This window comes from Rutilus rutilus, assembly GCF_951802725.1.
Source record: "Rutilus rutilus genome assembly, chromosome: 9".
In the NCBI taxonomy this organism is placed as follows: Eukaryota; Metazoa; Chordata; class Actinopteri; order Cypriniformes; family Leuciscidae; genus Rutilus; species Rutilus rutilus.
In genome coordinates, this window is record NC_140223.1 from 4,071,387 (window position 1) to 4,091,768 (window position 20,382).

The window sequence follows — 20,382 nt, forward strand, 5'->3', positions numbered from 1 at the left end:
GTGTGTGTGTGTGTGATGGGTTGGTTTAGGGGTCGGGTTAGTGTGCGTGTGTGTGATGAGTAGGTTTAGGGGTTGGGTTAGTGTGTGTGTGTGTGTGTGTGTGTGTGTGTGTGTGATGGGTAGGTTTAGGAGTCGGGTTAGTATGTGTGTGTGTGATGGGTAGGTTTAGGGGTCAGGTTAGTGTGTGTGTGTGTGTGTGTGTGTGTGTGTGTGTGTGTGTGTGTGTGATGGGTTGGTTTAGGAGTCGGGTTAGTGTGTGTGTGTGTGTGATGGGTAGGTTTAGGGGTCAGGTTAGTGTGTGTGTGTGTGTGATGGGTTGGTTTAGGAGTCGGGTTAGTATGTGTGTGTGTGATGGGTAGGTTTAGGGGTCGGGTTAGTGTGTGTGTGTGTGTGTGTGTGTGTGTGTGTGTGTGTGTGATGGGTAGGTTTAGGGGTCGGGTTAGTGTGTGTGTGTGTGTGTGATGGGTAGGTTTAGGGGTCGGGTTAGTGTGTGTGTGTGTGTGTGTGTGATGGGTAGGTTTAGGGGTCAGGTTAGTGTGTGTGTGTGTGTGTGTGTGTGTGTGTGTGTGTGTGATGGGTTGGTTTAGGGGTCAGGTTAGTGTGTGTGTGTGTGTGTGTGTGTGTGTGTGTGTGTGTGTGTGTGTGTGTGTGTGTGATGGGTTGGTTTAGGGGTCAGGTTAGTGTGTGTGTGTGTGTGTGTGTAATGGGTAGGGTTAGTGTAAGAGGATAAAACATACAGTTTGTACAGTATAAAAACCATTATGTCTATGGAATGTCCCCATTTAGATAGCTAAGTAAACGTGTGTGTGTGTGTGTGTGTGTGTGTGTGTAAACTGATAGTCAGGCGGTTGATGCTCACAATTGATTTTGGCTCTAACTGTCAGACGGCGGGACAACAAAGTTAAACACTGTCTCACTCACTTACACACACACACACACACACACACACACACACACACACACACACACACACACACACACTGTCTCTCTTCAGAGCGTCTTGGTTTCAGCTGAAGTCGGAGGGTGAATGTTGTCTGAGACTTAGACTTGATAAATAAAGTCTGGTCCACATCGCAGTTTATTTCAGCCAACAAATGAAGCGGAAGAGTCTGTTGCAATGAGCATCAACACACACAACACACACAACACACACAACACACACAACACACAGCCTGCTGTTTAAGGCACTTATTAGCAAATAACTGTGGTTGGTAACTTTACATGTTAGTCAGATGGTGTTTTCGGTGGTTCTTAATCAAAATATGCTCAGAAGTGGATCAGAGTTTAGTGATGGTTGACAGTCGTGGCTAAACACAGATTTTAGATCAGTGTGTGCAGGACAACACAGGCTGTGTGTGCTAATGATTCATCCTAGTACAGGTGAATGCTGGGAAATGGTGGGTCACCTGAGAGCACTTTGTTTTCTATCTCTTGGGGATTTTAAAAGGTGCAGTGTGTGTGTGTGTGTGTGTGTGTGTGTGTGTGTGTGTGTGTGTCATTTCTGCACCACTAGCAACCCTGTTTTATATGTATACAATACACTACCCTCCACAAGTTTGATTTGATCAAAACTACAGTAAAAGAAGTAATATTGTGAATTTAAAATGTGTTTTCTATGTGTATAAGCTGTAATTTATTCCAGTGATCAAAGCTGAATGTTCAGCATCATTACTCCAGTCTTCAGTGTCACATGATCCTTCAGAAATCAGTATAATATGATGATTTGATGCTCAAGAAACATTTATGATTATTATCAGTGTTCATATTTGTGTGGAAACTGTGATATTTTTCCCCCAGGATTCTTTGATGAATAGAAAGTTCAAAAGAACAGCATTTATTTGAAATGAACAGACTTTTGAACACTAGTGTATATCAGAGGGGGCTCATTTTAGACCAGAGGTTTTCAAACTTTTTGTGTGTGTGGACCACTATTTGTAATCAAGATTTTTCGCGGACCACCTCATTACACATAATAAAATATGTCTACACAGAGTCCTACGGTACCTGAATTAATCTGCACCTCTAAATAGGCTTACTAGCACTAAAACTATAACTGGTCATCACATCAGTACAACAGGCTTATTAAAAGAATGTTTACTGCACACAACAACTGCCTATGCCTAACTGTGCGTTCACACCGGACGCGAATAGCGCGTCAAATTCAAAAAGGGATCATATGTCAAATTCGCGCTTGCCGCGTCTAGTGATACGCTTGACCACTTTGTATCAATTCGCGCGTCAAGAGCGAAATTGACGCGCGTAAAAAGAAAAGTTTGAAGCGAAATTTCGTCCGGTGTGAACGCACCATTAAAGGCTATGCGTGTGATGTGATAATGAGAACATATTTGCCTCTGCCCTTTTCTCTTCAGAGAACCTGTTGCTATCCACCGAACCAATGTTGTGGTTCTAACGGCACTGAACTTGACGGCCGAACACCACTAGGCTATTTTCTAGGCTAACACTCACAATAAAATTTTATTAAAATGTTATATCAATATAGGCCTACATATTCTTTTTACTTTTTTTTATGGGAATTTCCTGGTAAAATGAAGGTAAAAAAAATATTATTTTATTTTGCCTTTCCACGGACCACCTGCAGTACCCTCACGGACCACTAAAAGTTTAGCGATTTTTTTTTTATTTATTTTTTTATTTTTTTATGTCTACAAAAAAGCTATTGCGAAATGACGCCGTTTCCATTAACCGATGTTATGCGACTAAAACTTTATTTTTTCCTCTCGCGATCAGTAAAATCATTCCAAAATGGAGGTTTATGTACTAATCCCAGCCACTGCACTGGCCATTATTATTAATGGAAGGAGACGTATGTGTGTTTTCCAAGCATTAATGGTGAGGAACGACCCTTATACTTGTGAGCGGCACATATGAGGAGTTTCTTGGTGTTTCTCCCTCATCTCTGCTTCGAGGTCTTGATTGTGGCATTTATTTGAGGTTTAGAATCCAGTATTGCTGTAATTCTTCTGTCTTTTATGAGTTTAATAAAGAACTCTGTCATTATTGCTGTAATTCTTTTGTCTTATAAATGCGCAAAAACTGTTTCCATTGCAGTTTTGCGAAATATTTATTTTTCGAATTGCCTGAAAAACACCTCATGCGAGCGGAAATTTTTTTTTGCGATAAATGGACGTTTTTGCGAATATTACGTGTTTCCATTGGCCGTTTTTTCAATTCGCAATTTCAATTTGCGCAATTTGAAGGGTAATGGAAACACGGCTAGTGTTTTGTAGAGATATTTGAGTGTTTGATATGGTGTTTGTTCTAACAGCAGGTGGCAGTGTGGAGAGAGAGGGGGAGAGAGAGAGAGAGAGAGAGAGAGAGAGAGAGGGAGGGGGAGAGAGAGAGAGAGAGAGAGAGAGAGGGGGAGAGAGTGTGTGAAAGAGAGAGTGAGAGAGAGAGAGAGAGGGAGAGAAAGGGGGGGAGAGAGAGAGGGAGAGAGAGAGAGGGAGAGGGAGGGAGGGAGAGAGTGTGTGTGAGGGAGAGAGGGAGAGAGAGAGAGAGAGAGAGAGGGAGAGAGAGAAAGGGAGGGAGAGAGGGAGAGAGGGGGAGAGAGAGAGGGAGAGAGAGTGTGAGAGAGAGAGAGAGAGAGAGAGAGGGAGGGAGAGAGAGAAAGGGAGGGAGAGAGGGGGAGAGAGAGAGTGTGAGAGAGAGAGAGAGAGAGAGAGAGGGAGAGACTCGAGATCGATCTATTAAATCTCTTTTCACATTTCCTCTCCATTTTTCTGTGTGTGATTAAACTTCAGTAATGAAATCATTGATTTGTGTGTGTGTGTTGTGGTGTTGTGGCCTCATAACCTTGGTTAGATGGAAGTGTGTTTGATTTATGCCTCATCTCTGATCTGTCCCTCTCACACACACACACACACACACACACACTCACACACACACCAGCTCTCACACGGTGACACACCGTCAACAAGATTTGTTCACACGACCTCCCCGTGTCACAGAGTTCACGAACACAGCGACATTTCTCACCAATAACACTTAAACAAACAACACCAATTCAACATGAGGACATTTATGCATTCACACACACACAGCTCACACAAAAGGGACGTTTTATTGTATCGTGTGTGTGTGTGTGTGTGTGTGTATACCTGTATTTTAGGGGTGGACGATCTGACGATTTTATATCGTGATCGATCTTGAAGACGCACACAAACTTCCTTCAAGCGAATCGCAGAGATCGTGATGTTTTATGTCCCACTGCTGGAGTTGGTAAAAGCGCATTAAACTGCGAGAGAGACTGATTTCTACACGCTTTCTGTGTGTACTTGGGGTTTCAAGCTAGCCTGGGTGCCAGCCCGAACCCCGCCCACAATATTTTTTGGTCGGGAAGTTCGGTCTGGACTCGCTCCGTTGAGGAGCTATTATGCCCGAACAAAAATTGTTCGGACCAATCAAATTGTCAGGGCGGGCTTTATACGATGATGGACAGATAAGCAACGGTAACGTCATCATCCACGTCATCAACGAGCGCTTGGGTTGAATTCAAATGACTGCCGCTGAAGAATTGAGATTTCACGAGTTCACGCTTACAAATAAGTCAGATAGAATAAATGCATATTTGGCGTGCTGTCTGAGGAGAGGCTTCGGGCTCGGTATTCGGCCCGAACCCAAAGTACTCCCCCCGTATTCCTGGCTGTGGAAGAACAAGCCAAGAGTGAGTGCAGGGATGCTGAAAACTGTCATGTTAGGTGAGTTGACCGAGTGAATAAATATATGCTTTCCTCTCATGCTGATAGACGGTTGATTGGATTGATTATTTGAATGTGCTCCTCCTGAAATTTGTTTATAAAACATCATGTGTAGATTCCGCCATCGCGTCTGTTATAGAAGATATCGACAGCGCATTAATTTTAAAAGAGGAACAGAACCGCGATCGGAAACATGAATGAAAAACATACGTCACTTACTCCGTTGCTCTGATTGGTTGTAGGTCTATCCAATTGAGTGCAGAGGAATCTTTTTTCCTGGTTCGGTTGAAACACGCCCCATAATCAAAGCTCAATGGAGAAGTATCAGACTCACATTCTGACTAGAATTGAGTATGACGACGTCAGGCTAGTTTCAAGCTTAAACACACACAAAAATATGTCAAAACGTCCATATTTGCGAGTATTTACAGTCTGGACAGTATTTACATAAAGACAGTCTGTTGTGTCTTCAGTGAATAAACAGTTGTGAAAGGAATTGGATGTGTATCATTATATTAGATCCATGCATTTAATGCAAAACGGCTGCTATCTGTCATTAATGTTAAACTGAAGAGAAAATCACTCACTGCTCTCGACTGAATAACTTTAGTAGCTTTAATAAGTGATAATACAGTGAAGACTATGCAGTGTTTTAACGTTTAACTCTGGGCTTAATGACTATTTTGACAACTGATTGTTTAATGCAATACTGTGTTTTAAGTTGGATAGATCAGTTCATAGGCTTTAGGGCTTCACGATTTGGGGAAAATGTCATATTGCGATAATTGAGGTCAATATTGCGATTGCGATATAATAAACAAATGGTTTCATGAGTCAACTTGCTTGGTTCTCAAGGAAAATAAATGCACACACAGATTAGTGATAATCTGCCTAAAGAAAAAAGTTCTTTAGTCAAGAGCAGTGAGTGTTTTTCTCTGTTCCCTTTGTTATTTGATTAACTTTAGCGACAGATATAATTAGTGGCTACTGTGTACTGTCCCTTTAAGAGCAGCCGCTGCTGTCAGAGACGCGGATCTCACGCCTCATTCTCTCACGAGTCACAACTCTTCACGTTCATCATAAGACTACTCTTATGTTATGAAGATACTCGACAAAAATACATTTTGGCATAATTGTGTATGTTATTGTTCGTTCAAGCTCGAAAGAGAACTGTATTCTGGCATGCTGTTTTGTGCGCACGCACGATATTAGCGCGAGTCTTTCTGTGTGTCACAGTCAGGACATTCACAGGCAGCGCGTTCATTTATGTCTTATCGCGCATGAATGGTTTAAAAGCATTTGCATGAATAAGCGCGGGATCATGTAACACTAGCCAAAGGATGCCAAAAATGAACAGATGCTGCGTTAATTGCGTTATCAGCGCTAATTTGTTTATTTAATATAAAATCGCAGCATTTTGCGTCATATAATCGCGTAGGCTTGACATCGCGATTGCGATATGATTAATCGTGCAGCACTAATAGGCTTGTTCAAAATATGAAAGGTCGTTATTGTTTGTTATACGACCGTGATATGAAATTTTGGGGAAGATCGCCATCAATGTCCAATCATTAACCAGGAAAAAGTCACATGACTACGTGTTCTGAGTCACTATGTATGTTTACATGCTTGTTGGAATGAATCCTGTCCGATTTTATATTCTGAACGTTCTGTTTAAGCCTAAATGTTGCATGAAGATTCACAAATTCATGTGCATTACATGTATTACAAACAAAACTTAACGGGCTGGTATAATGCCCTTTTCACAAGATATAAAATAAGTCTCTGATGTCCCCAGAGTGTGTATGTGAAGTTTTAGCTCAAAATACCCCACAGATATTGTTATATAGCATGTTAAAGTTGTTTTTGAGGGTGAGCAAAAACACACCGTTTTAGTGTCTGTCCCTTTAAATGCAAATGAGCTGCTGCTCCCGGCACAGGGGGCGGAGCTTCAAGAGCTCGTGTCCTTTTACCTCACACACACACGCACTGAACATTTCAAAAACTTTTAGCCTTTTATGTTCAAACCGGAGTCAGACAATGATGGAGAGACTCAAGAAGAAGTGACAACATGTAGAAGCAACAGGACATTTCTGAATGGTTAGTTGATGAATTTGTGTAGCTGATGTGTAGTTATCTTCTAGTCATTGATGTCTTGATAATCTATAAATCGTGTTCCTGGGGGCGGGGTTTATGTAAATTCTAGGGTTGGTGATGTCACTAACCCGGGAGGAATGTGGTGTAGTCTCTACCAGCCGTTTGTTGTAGTCCTTAAAAAGCGATTTCTTTAAAAGCAAATATCTCCCTTTGCTCTGAACTTTGAGCGCCGTAACTTTGCAGATGTTGTTTATGCTCAAACAGCAACATTACACACTAACTAAAGCTAGAAAAGTGAAATCATAATCAAGTGCAGAAGAGCTACCATAAGCATAATTCTCATAATTGTTCTTTTTAAAAAGAAAGCTGACATATCAGAAGAGTTTTCCTCTCCACTCACTGATTATTTCATAAGACATGTGACATAAATAATCATACACATATTGGTAAGATTTAAAACATATGTAAACTTCGAGCTCAATTTACATAAAGCATTTTCAGATTGAGCCATTGGTTGATTTGCTTATAAACGCAGCATTTCCACTTTCAGTGCGGACAGAAACAGCCGTCGACACTCAAGAGTTGTTCAGGACACGGTGTTGCTGTAAAACAGTCCTGTAGTGTTGTGTTACAGCAGAACGACCCTGCGTGTGTGTAAGATCACTGGAGAAAGCCATCCGTTAGCATGGCAGCACACACTTCTGAGGGTTCAGCAGCCGTTTGAGAAGAGTCGATCGAGAACTGCACAATGTAAAAAAGAAATTATTGAGAAATCTTCAAAATTCAATGCAACTTGATGTATTCTGATTTTTATCCTAAAGAGGGTCTTAAAGGGGTGGTTGATTATGATTTCCCTTTTCTAACTTTAGTTAGTGTGTAATGTTGCTGTTTGAGCATAAACAACATCTGCAAAGTTACGACGCTCAAAGTTCAAAGCAAAGGGAGATATTTGCTCTTAAAGAAATCGCTTTTTAAGGACTACAACAAACGGCTGGTAGAGACTACACCACATTCCTCCCGGGTTAGTGACATCACCAACCCTAGAATTTACATAAACCCCGCCCCCGGTAGACGAACATAAAAGGCTAAAAGTTTTTGAAATGTTCAGTGCATGTGTGTGTGAGGTAAAAGGACACAAGCTCTTGAAGCTCCGCCCCCTGTGCCGGGAGCAGCAGCTCATTTACATTTAAAGGGACAGAAATAAAAAGGTGCGTTTTTGCTCACCCTCAAAAAGTGACAATTTTAACATGCTATATAAAAATATCTGTGGGGTAATTTGAGTTAAAAATTCACATACACACTCTGGGGACATCAGAGACTTATTTTACAAAATAAGGGCATTATACCACCCCTTTAAAGGGATAGTTCACCCAAAAATGAAAAATCTGTCATTCTTTACTCTCCCTCAAGTTGTTCCAAACGTGTATGAGTTAATTTGTTCTCCTGAACACAAAAAGAAGATATTTTAGAAGAATATGGGTAACAAGGCAGTTGATGGACCCCATATTGACTTCCATAGTGTGGAGGAAAAAATACTAGTGAGTGAGTAAAAGATGACAGAATTTTCATTTTTTTTTGGGTGAACTATCCCTTTAAGTTACACTACTTTGTTTTGTCCAGTTGAATTTCTTCCTTTACTAAAAGCAAAATGCCTCATTCAGCCAAATTTTTTTTTAAATAATAATCATCAAGGCAACATCAGATGTATTAGTAAATTTACAATTAGTAAAACAATAAATTATTGATCTATCATTCTTGTAGCTCTTAAATGTAACATTTAATATATATGTAGGGATAATGTAGTGCAAGGCGATTGTTATAGGGAATACAACCCCGACAGGCTGATTAGGACCCCGACACGAAGCGGTGGCCATGTAATAAGCGGGAAATATCCCACTTATTACATGGCTACCTACCAAATAAATCAATAATTTGACACAAAATATTGATTTAAAAAGGAGTTTATCGATTTAAAAACGATTGTATTGCTTCCGCTAAAGAAAATAGTCCGTTCCGTCTCTACTGTTAGAATCCTGCGTCCATAGCAACGCTCTGTTATACTTCAAGAAATAACAGACCGCATTCTACATTGGAATTCAACCAAGCCATGTAATATATATATATATATATATATATATATATATATATATATATATATATATAACATATTTTATAAAGAGGTTAACGTTAGTTAAAGACTTCAAGTCCTTGATTCTGATTCACGATAAAACAAGGCTATGACGCTTCACCCAACGGTTCTATGTATCACTACGCAACACCCACCCCCCCACCCCCCCTAGCAACGTAAACATACGTTCTCATTGTTCATCGAAGCTCTTAAAGTAGAGTATTGTAAGAGATCGAGTAAGCGAGTGTAACTTACTTGCAGTTACAGTAGATATTTTCCTTCGGGTCAGTCCTATATCCGTAATAACAAAATCCGTTTGAATGTCCGCAGCGATATCCTGTCCTTTTAACAGTTTTCTAACGGGGTTTTCCTCCTGACACGCTAACGTTAGTCATTTGGGTCTTGCTTCTCCGTGTTCACAACAAGTTTTTAGTCGTTTCAACATAAAAGTCTTCTCTACTGACTGACTCACTCATAAAGACAGTCTTTGCCGCCATCTAATGGGGAAATAATGTAACTTCTGTTGCTGACTGGTCACGGTCAGGGACTATTTTTTCCAGCGGAAAGGAAGGCTTTTAGTGATTTTACTTCATGAATCTCAAGAACAGCTGTTCTTTTACATTTACATTTCATGTTCATGCTGCAATCAGTGCATGCTGGGAACTCACAAACCCTGAACATTTTAGCAGTAGACTGTGTTTGACTATGTTTGACACACATGTGACTCAAAAGGTGTAGTTGCTTTTTGTTTTACAGTGCAGGTGATTTAGAGCTTCCAAAAATATAAACCCTAAAATAAAATGGTCCTAAATTAGACTGCATCTTTATTATGAAATATCTTTTTTCTTAAAATATGACATTTAATATTTTGTGAGATTCACCCGGAAAGTGTCTGAATGTACATTTCTACACAAAATTGGATTAAAAATGAATAAGAATAAGAACTGCTGTCCTTGTGTGTGTGTGTGTGTGTGTGTGTGTGTGTGTGTGTGTGTGTGTGTGTGTTCTAAAAGAATCCTCATGCGCAGCACTCTTGAGTCTGTAAACAGTATTATAAATAGCTCTCTCTCTCAGTAACACCGACTTACACTCAGAATAGACGCCGGCTGCTCTATTACGCATGCGGAAGAACAGAACGGGACAGTACGCAAAATATTTGTTTCTTAAAATATTACATTTAATGTTTTATAAGATTCACCCAGAAAATGACTGAAAGTTCGTTCATTTCTACTCAAAAATGGATTAAAATTCTGAAATGTAAACTGGATGTACTCTTGTTGCATAATGTTTCCAAAAGGTCCAGTGGTTCTATACAGAACTCTAGGGTTCTTGACTCAATTCTAAAGAATCCTTTATGCAAATAAAGTTCTATATAAGGAGAAATGTCTTAAATTAACACATAATCCTTTAATGTTTAATGTGTTATTTAAAAAAAAAAATGTTGTGTTAAATTGTTTATGAGCTGTTTAGTTATTTAAATTCAAACAAAATGAATGAATTAAAAGTAAATCCATAAAATGTTCCCATGATGGAACCCTTGAAGATTCTATTTAGAACCTTTTCTTCTAACAGTGATACAGTGTATACTGCAAAGTGTGCAGTAAGCAGCGCTTTCCGAACCACACATACACACACACATTCACTGCACGACACACACACACACACACACACACACACACACACACACACACACACACGTTAACTGCACAACACACACACACACACACACACACACACACACACACACACACACACACACACACTTTCTCTCTCTCTCTCTCACTCATACACACTTTCTCTCTATCTCTCACACACACACACACACACACACACACACACACACACTCTCTCTCACCCACACACACTCTCACTCACACACTTTCTCTCTCTCTCTCACTCACACACACACATACACACTCTCTCTCTCACACACACACACTTTCTCTCTATCTGTCTCACACACACACACACACGCACACTCTCTCTCACCCACACACACACATACACACTCTCTCTCACTCACACACACACTCTCTCTCTCACTCACACACACACGTTAACTGCACGACACACACACACACACACACACACTCTTACTCACACACACACTCTCACACACACACTCACGTTAATTGCACGACACACACACACTCTCACTCACACACACTCACGTTAACTGCACGACACGTCTCATTTTAGACATATTACAGACAGACACACCACTTCTAACACACACACTCACACACACGTTAACTTCACAACACACACGTCTCTATTACAGACAGACACACCCCTTCTCTCACACTCACACACACATTTGCACAGGCAAATATCAGGGGCGCACAGACAGTCACTCATTGGATGACAGTGTTTTACACACACAGAGAGAGAGACGCAGACAGACAGAAAGAGAGATCCGACTGAAACACACTGATAGATCACACACACACATTTCCAGGTCTGACAGTTGTAAACAGCAGCGGTGCGGTTCACACACACTCATGACGCGCTACTGCAGTCTGATCCGCCGGCTGCTGTCTCGAGGCAGTAAAGGAGAGGATGAGGATGAGGAGGAGGGGCCGATGAAGACCGTCAGCGCTGAACCTGGTAATCCGGCGTTACTTACATCAGTGTGTGTGAGGGACTTTCTTTAATTCTAAAGCAAACAATTCTTTCATCCAAACGTACTAACGTTCCCTGCGTCTGAAACATCACTTCCTGTCTGATGTTCTGCTCCTCTCAGAAATACACGTTCAAAAGCAAAAGCGCTTTAAATTGATCAAAATTGACATTTATAATGTTACAAAAGATTCTATTTCAAATAAATGCTGTTCTTTTAGAACTTTCTATTCATCAAAGAATCCTGAAAAAAGAAAATGTATCAGTTTCCACAGAAATATGAACACTGATAATAATCATAAATGTTTCTTGAGCATCAAATCATCATATTAGACTGATTTCTGAAGGATCATGTGACACTGGTTTCAATCAAAAATTCAGCTTTGATCACTGGAATAAATGATACTTTACTAATTATTCACATGGAAAACAGTTATTTTAAATTATTGTAATAATATTTCACTATTTTTACTGTATTTTTGATCAAAGAAATGCAGCCTTGTTGAGCAGAAGAGCAACATTAATCTTCTGAACACTAGTGTACATCACATCACGGGTGTTGAGTGTGTGTGAAATGTGAGTGCGGTTTCATGCTGTTGTTATAGTTGATGAAGTGATTAGTAACTGTTGGTGAACTGAACATTAAATATGAAGTGTGTGTGTGCAGAGCTGCTGCTCAGTGAGTTACTGTACCGTAACACATGTTACTGTTATTAATATCGTGGCGGATCGTCGGCCTGAAAGTGGTTGTGTTGTTCTGAGTATCTGAGCTGAATGCTCTGAGGGTTTGGGGATCTGAAAGGTTGTTCGTCTTTGAGGAGTTGATGATCCGTCTGTACATATAATCAGTTACAGCAGCACCTATTACAGTTATTAATATCGTGACATATAATGTTACATTCTACAAGTGATTGTGGTGTTTTACATATCTGAGCTGAATGATTGAATATCTATCTGTCTGTCGTCTGTCTTTCTATCTATCTATCTATCTATCTATCTATCTGTCTGTCTGTCTATCTATCTGTCTGTCTGTCTATCTATCTATCTATCTATCTATCTGTCTGTCTATCATCTGTCTATCTATCTATCTATCTATCTATCCATCTATATCTGTCTATCATCTGTCTTTCTATCTATCTATCTATCTATCTGTCTGTCTGTCTATCTATCTATCTATCTGTCTGTCTGTCTATCTATCTATCTATCTATCTATCTATCTATCTATCTATCTATCTATCTATCTGTCTGTCTATCATCTGTCTATCTATCTGTCTAGCTATCTTTTGTCTGTCTATCATCTGTCTGTCTGTCTATCTATCTATCTATCTATCTATCTGTATGTCTATCATCTGTCTATCTATCTATCTATCTATCTATCTATCTATCTATCTATCTATCTATCTATCTATCTATCTATCTATCTATCCATCTATATCTGTCTATCATCTGTCTTTCTATCTGTCTAGCTATCTTTTGTCTGTCTATCATCTGTCTGTCTGTCTATCTATCTATCTATCTATCTATCTATCTATCTATCTATCTATCTGTCTGTCTGTCTATCATCTGTCTATCTATCTATCTATCTATCTATCTATCTATCTATCTATCTATCTATCTATCTATCTATCTATCTATCCATCTATATCTGTCTATCATCTGTCTTTCTATCTATCTATCTATCTATCTATCTATCTATCCATCTATATCTGTCTATCATCTGTCTTTCTATCTGTCTAGCTATCTTTTGTCTGTCTATCATCTGTCTGTCTGTCTATCTATCTATCTATCTATCTGTCTGTCTGTCATCTGTCTATCCATCTATATCTGTCTATCATCTGTCTTTCTATCTATCTATCTATCTATCTATCTATCTATCTATCTATCTGTCTATCTGTCTATCATCTGTCTGTCTAGCTATCTTTTGTCTATCATCTGTCTTTCTATCTGTCTGTCTATCATCTGTCTATCTATCTATCTATCTGTCTATCATCTGTCTATCCATCTATATCTGTCTATCATCTGTCTTTCTATCTGTCTAGCTATCTATCTGTCTGTCTGTCTGTCTATCATCTATCTATCTATCTATCTATCTATCTATCTATCTATCTATCTATCATCTGTATGTCTAGCTATCTTTTGTCTGTCTATCATCTGTCTGTCTGTCTGTCTGTCTGTCTGTCTGTCTATCATCTGTCTGTCTAGCTATCTTTTGTCTGTCTGTCTATCATCTGTCTATCTATCTATCTATCTGTCTATCATCTGTATGTCTAGCTATCTTTTGTCTGTCTATCATCTGTCTGTCTAGCTATCTTTTGTCTGTCTGTCTATCATCTGTCTATCTATCTATCTATCCATCTATATCTGTCTATCATCTGTCTGTCTGTCTGTCTATCTATCTATCTATCTGTCTATCATCTGTCTGTCTATCTATCTATCTATCTATCTATCTATCATATGTATGTCTAGCTATCTTTTGTCTGTCTATCATCTGTCTGTCTGTCTGTCTATCATCTGTCTGTCTAGCTATCTTTTGTCTGTCTGTCATCTGTCTGTCTGTCTATCTATCTATCTATCTATCTATCTGTCTATCATCTGTATGTCTAGCTATCTTTTGTCTGTCTATCATCTGTCTGTCTGTCTGTCTGTCTGTCTATCATCTGTATGTCTAGCTATCTTTTGTCTGTCTATCATCTGTCTGTCTGTCTGTCTGTCTGTCTGTCTATCATCTGTCTGTCTAGCTATCTTTTGTCTGTCTGTCTATCATCTGTCTCTATCTATCTATCTATCTATCTATCTATCCATCTATATCTGTCTATCATCTGTCTGTCTGTCTATCTATCTGTCTATCATCTGTCTGTCTGTCTATCATCTGTCTATCTATCTATCTATCTGTCTATCATCTGTCTGTCTATCTATCTATCTATCTATCTATCTATCTGTCTGTCTGTCTGTCTGTCTGTCATCTGTCTATCTATCTATCTATCTATCTATCTGTCTATCATCTGTCTGTCTATCTATCTATCTGTCTGTCATCTGTCTGTCTATCTATCTGTCTATCATCTGTCTGTCTATCTGTCTGTCATCTGTCTTTCTATCTGTCTAGCTATCTTTTGTCTGTCTATCATCTGTCTATCTATCTATCTATCTATCTATCTATCTATCTATCTATCTATCTGTCTGTCTATCATCTGTCTATCTATCTATCTATCTATCTGTCTGTCTGTCATCTGTCTGTCTATCTGTCTATCATCTGTCTGTCTGTCATCTGTCTTTCTATCTGTCTAGCTATCTTTTGTCTGTCTATCATCTGTCTATCTATCTATCTATCTATCTATCTATCTATCTGTCTGTCTATCATCTGTCTATCTATCTATCTATCTATCTGTCTGTCTGTCATCTGTCTGTCTATCTGTCTATCATCTGTCTGTCTGTCATCTGTCTTTCTATCTGTCTAGCTATCTTTTGTCTGTCTATCATCTGTCTGTCTATCTATCTATCTATCTGTCTGTCTGTCTGTCTGTCTGTCTGTCATCTGTCTGTCTATCTATCTATCTATCTGTCTGTCATCTGTCTGTCTGTCATCTGTCTGTCTGTCATCTGTCTTTCTATGTCTAGCTATCTTTTGTCTGTCTATCATCTGTCTATCTGTCTGTCTGTCATCTGTCTATCCATCTATATCTGTCTATTATCTGTCTTTCTATAATCTGTCTGTCTGTCTGTCATCTGTCTTTCTATCTGTCTAGCTATCTATCTGTCTATCTGTCTGTCTATCATCTGTCTGTATGTCTGCCTATCTATCATCTGTCTATCTATCTATCATCCATCTGTCTATCATCCATCCATCTATCTATCTGTCTATCATCTTTCTATCTATCATCTGTCTATCTATCTGTCTGTCTGTAAGACCTTCTTTAGCCCCGCCCATTTCACATGCGCTCGTTGTCTTCCGGTCTGTATTTTCACAGCGATCTTGCATATTTATGAATGAACGGCTCGTTTTAAAATCTTCCCGGTCTAATGACACATGTTAAGACATCTGCTTAAAACATTACAGTCCTCATGATAACTTTCGTTAACTTTACATTAAGTAAATCCACTTCAAAAGCTCATTACTCCTGGACAGCGATGCCATAGAGATACACAGAGCGACCGCACAACCGGAAGTTCAGAGACAGTATAGTAAAGATGCGGCGCCCTCGTTTCTCTGGCGCACGAGGTCTACAGTTTTGTCATTTTTGTACACTTTGCATATAACCTTCTGCTAAAGTCAAAGGCAAGTTTAGTTTGGATCTTGCTGAGAGTTCAGCTTTAACGTCACTCCTGTGCTAAATTAACACGCTCCCATGATGCACTGGGGTCACCGCCTGGAATAAGAGCGGTCACATCTGACAGGAGAGTCTGTGAAATATCAGATTGTTACATCATTACTGTCATTTTTAGCCGGGATGCTATTATTATTATAGTGTAATAATCATCTCTGATCTGCATGTTTGCATGGCAATGCAGTAAACATGAACACAGACCGAAATACCTCCTGCTAGTGATGATGATGATGAAGATGAAGAGGGGATTTGCGTGTGTCTGTGTGGATTAGTGTGTGTGTGTTGCTCGTTCTTCAAATGGCAGCCGTAAAAAAAGCTCAACACTGTATAAAAATAATCGAATAAATATATCAATTCCACTCTCCAGTTTCTCACGCCATTCTTTAATCTCTGCTCGTCCTCCTCTCGCTTTCTGTCCTCGCTGCACTTCTCACGTCAACTCACACGGGTCTGAGATTAATATGACAAAAACGCTGTCAAAAAAGAAAGAAGAACATTTCATATTTCACCACAAAAAAAAAAGACAAAAAAATTATAGAAAATTAACTCACTTTTAGACACATTTGCAGTTCAGTTTTTAATCCCAATCTTTAACAAATTATGTATTATTTTACTTAGAAAGTATTTTTAACATCATCATAGTTTTTATGATACTGCATTTAATATATGCGGATATTAATAAAGAATTTTTAATTGTTATAGAAAGTATTTTTAACATCATCATAGTTTTTATGATACTGCATTTAATTTATGCGGATATTAATAAAGAATTTTTAATTGTTATAGAAAGTATTTTTAACATCATCATAGTTTTTATAATACTGCATTTAATTTATGCGGATATTAATAAAGAATTTTTAATTGTTATAGAAAGTATTTTTAACATCATCATAGTTTTTATGATACTGCATTTAATATATGCGGATATTAATAAAGAATTTTTAATTGTTATATTGTAAGAAAAAAAAACTCAATTGTCCTCCTAAAGTAGGCTGCATTATTATTATTATTACTATTATTATTATTTAGATTTTGTGGTGTAATATGATATTGATTTGTTTTCATGAGTTGATCTGAAACACATTAATATGTTAATAGTTGAATAGTAACGGGAACGAGCTCTGACGTGTTGATGTGTTGCTCCGTAACTCGACTTTGTAGTGAGAAAGAGCTGCATGTTATCATTCATCTGATCACTCAGCGGGTTATTAAATCATATTTGTGTGTGTGTGTGATTATATGTGTGTCCAGCTGTTTTCTCGTTTCAGCCCTACACACACATATTTCATCACCTTGTAATCTGTGAGAGAGAGAGAGAGAGAGAGAGAGAGAGAGAGAGAGAGAGAGAGAGAGAGAGAGAGAGAGAAACCTAAAAATCTTCAAATAATATCTAAATGGAACATAGAAATAAAAAAATAATAAATTTTTTTTAAAAACATGTATTTTATCCGACACATTTTGATGAGGTGTGTGTATTTTTGTCCAGTAAACACAACTGTGTTTTTTTTGTATGAAATAAGTGAATAACGGGTGAATCCACGATCACACACACACATCACAGGAGAGCCGGTGATGTGTGTGTGTGTGTGTGTGTGTTTGTGTTTCAGATCCTCAGTTGAAAGAGATAGTGACCAGGCTTTGTGTGTGTGTGTGTGTGTGTGTGTGTGTGTGTGTGTGTGTGTGTGAGTGTGAGTGTGTGTGTTTCAGATCCTCAGTTGAAAGAGATAGTGACCAGGCTTTGTGTGTGTGTGTGTGTGTGTGTGTGTGTGTGTGTGTGTGTGTGTGTGTGTGTGTGTGTGTGTGTGTGTGTGTGTGTGTGTGTGTGTGTGTGTGTGAGAGTGTGTGTGTGTGTGAGTGTGTGTGTGTGTGTGTGTGTGTGTGTGTGTGAGTGTGAGTGTGAGTGTGTGAGTGTGAGTGTGAGTGTGAGTGTGAGTGTGAGTGTGTGAGTGTGAGTGTGAGTGTCTGTGTCTGTGTGAGTATGAGTTTCAGATCCTCAGTTGAAAGAGATAGTGACCAGGCTTTGCAGGCTTTGTGTGTGTGTGTGAGTGTGAGTGTGAGTGTGAGTGTGTGAGTGTGTGTGTGTGTGTGTTTGTGTTTCAGATCCTCAGTTGAACGGGATAATGACCAGGCTTTGCAGTTGTGTGTGTGTGTGTGTGTTTCTCGTGGGTTCTGCTGCCCCCATGTGTCTAAAAGCAGCTTCACCTCTTTGTAGACGCTCTCCTGTAAGTAAAGCATGCGTAAAGTCACGTTTATCATGTGGAAACTGAGAGATTGAGTGATGTTTGACACCTTGAATGCAGTTAAAGCAATTAAACACCTGCCAAATGCATTCATACATTTACAGTTCTCTACAGTACTTGTTTTCATATCAGACATTTTGTCTGCTTGCTTTCTGTGAGCTGAAAGAGCCCGTATGAAACAGTCAGAAAAATCTATTTTATTTTTTAAAAGAAACGGTTTACTGAACCTAAAGTAGAGCAGAAAGTAAAAATGCATCATGCTTTAATGGCTCTTATAGTGAGTGTGTGGAGGGAAAAACACCTCAGTTTTAGAGGACAAAACCGAGCAAGAAATATGTTATTTGGTGCAAAAAGTAAGATGAAATTATGATGCTTGTAATGTAAATCAATGAGATCTTCATAACAGACTAAAATGCTTATAAATATCAGTCGTCACTTTATAGCTGCCAATAATATGATTTAGTAAGATGATAGTTTTATGATTAAAGCTAAAACATATAATGCAATGTAATAGAAAGATGATTGAGAGATGAACAACTTCCTCAAAAGCTTGATGATCATATTTGATACTCGTGATTTAAAACATAATGTCTGGATAATGTGACTGAAGATGATTCATTGTTCATCTTCAAATATCAAAGTTATTCTTACATTTACTTTATAAAAATCAGATTTCACAGCAAAAAGAAAGTGGACGCTTTACAATTATACTATAAGACTTAAGGTTTAAGTCTAAACGATCAGTCAGACGACAGAAGACATGTAGAAGATTGTGTGAGACGGGTTTTCAGATCATGTTGATCATTTTGAGGCCTTAGAAATTTGCATATCAAATATGATACAGTAGGCCATTTATGTAAGGGATAATGTAGAGCGAGGCGGTTATTATAGCGAATAACAACCCCGACAGGCTGATCGGGACCCCGACGCGGAGCGGAGCTTGAGTCAGCCTGAAGGGGTTTTATTCGCTATAACATCCGCCTCTCTCTACATTATCCCGCTTATTACATGGCTGCCCACCAAATAAATCAATAATTTGACACAAAATATTGATTTAAAAAGGAGTTTATTGATTTAAAACCGATTGTATTGCTTCCGCTAAAGAAAATAGTCCGTTCCGTCTCTACGGTTAGACTCCTGCGTCCATAGCAACGCTCTGTTTTGCATGGCAACGGTGTGTTATCCTTCCCAGCGGTCTGATATCAAGAAATGACACACTCGCATGTTACATTAGAATTCAACCAAGCCATGTAATAAAGGGTGATAAACATATTGTCATTTAATGTATATGAAACCAACATGTAAGAGAAAATAACATGTAAACAGGACATTGACTTTAGTTGGGTAACGTACATTTCCATCGTCCACGTTAGTAAAAAACTCAAATTTAATTGGAAATATTGTCTTAATTAAAATCTAATCAGGTTTATGCGAGGGTTACGGGTATATAATTAGCCTAGTTTAAAAAAACAATATGTATGTCAATGAGATCTACCTTTTTTATTTTTTATTATGCTTTCAAACTGTACAGAGATGACATTAATGATATGCAGCGTTGTATACAATACACACAATATATCAACAATATATTCAATGTCATCTACTGATGAAATCTAGCTTTCCCTTTCAACGAGCCCTGCATGTGACGTCAGCGAGCCCCCCCGTGACGTCACCGCCCACGTCCGTGTGATGCTCAGCGTCTTCCCTCGCGCGCCCCCGCGGAAACATACCGAACGACATGAATAACGGTCATTATTAGCTCATCATCACGATGCTCACCGGGAGGATTAGCGGTTACCGTCGCTCGGCGCGTGTGTGTTACCGTGTGAAGCCTCGCGAGGATGCGCCGCTGCTGCTGTAGCGCGTGGAAGTCTTTTGTCCGGAGCGCGTGAAACCTTCATGATGATGATGATGAGGAAGATGATGATGATGATGGCGGCGCCTCTGTGAACGGTCGGGTCGCGGGACTGTTGCGGGATTTTGCGGGGTTTTGCGATGAGGATTGCGCGGCTGCTCCGGCAGAAAGGAGCGCACATGCTGCGGTGTCTGTGTGCGCAGAGAACCGAACCCGACAGCACCGACACCGGTGAGACACTGCAGGAACAGGCGCGCGCGCACACACACACACACACACACACACACACACACACACACACACACACACACACACACACACACTCTCTCTCTCTCTCTCTCTCTCTCTCTCTCTCTCTCTCTCTCTCTCTCTCACACACACACACTCACACACACACACACAC

The 20,382-nt window shown here is 39.3% G+C and overlaps 1 protein-coding gene across 4 annotated transcripts in view; it reads left to right on the plus strand.

The window, feature by feature from the left end:
• fgf12b (fibroblast growth factor 12b) overlaps positions 1-20,382 on the plus strand; it is a 73,312-nt gene that overhangs the window by 11,111 nt on the left and 41,819 nt on the right. Inside the window, exon 1 of one of the 4 annotated variants that reach the window (XM_084419870.1) lies at positions 10,663-11,550. The exons of 2 other annotated variants lie outside the window; for them this stretch is intronic. In XM_084419870.1, the coding sequence (XP_084275996.1) occupies positions 11,445-11,550 (106 nt within the window). In that variant the 5' untranslated portion in view covers positions 10,663-11,444. Of the gene's footprint in view, positions 1-10,662; positions 11,551-19,453; positions 20,211-20,382 lie in introns of those variants that run through there. One more of the 4 variants, XM_084419871.1, reaches the window with a different exon arrangement.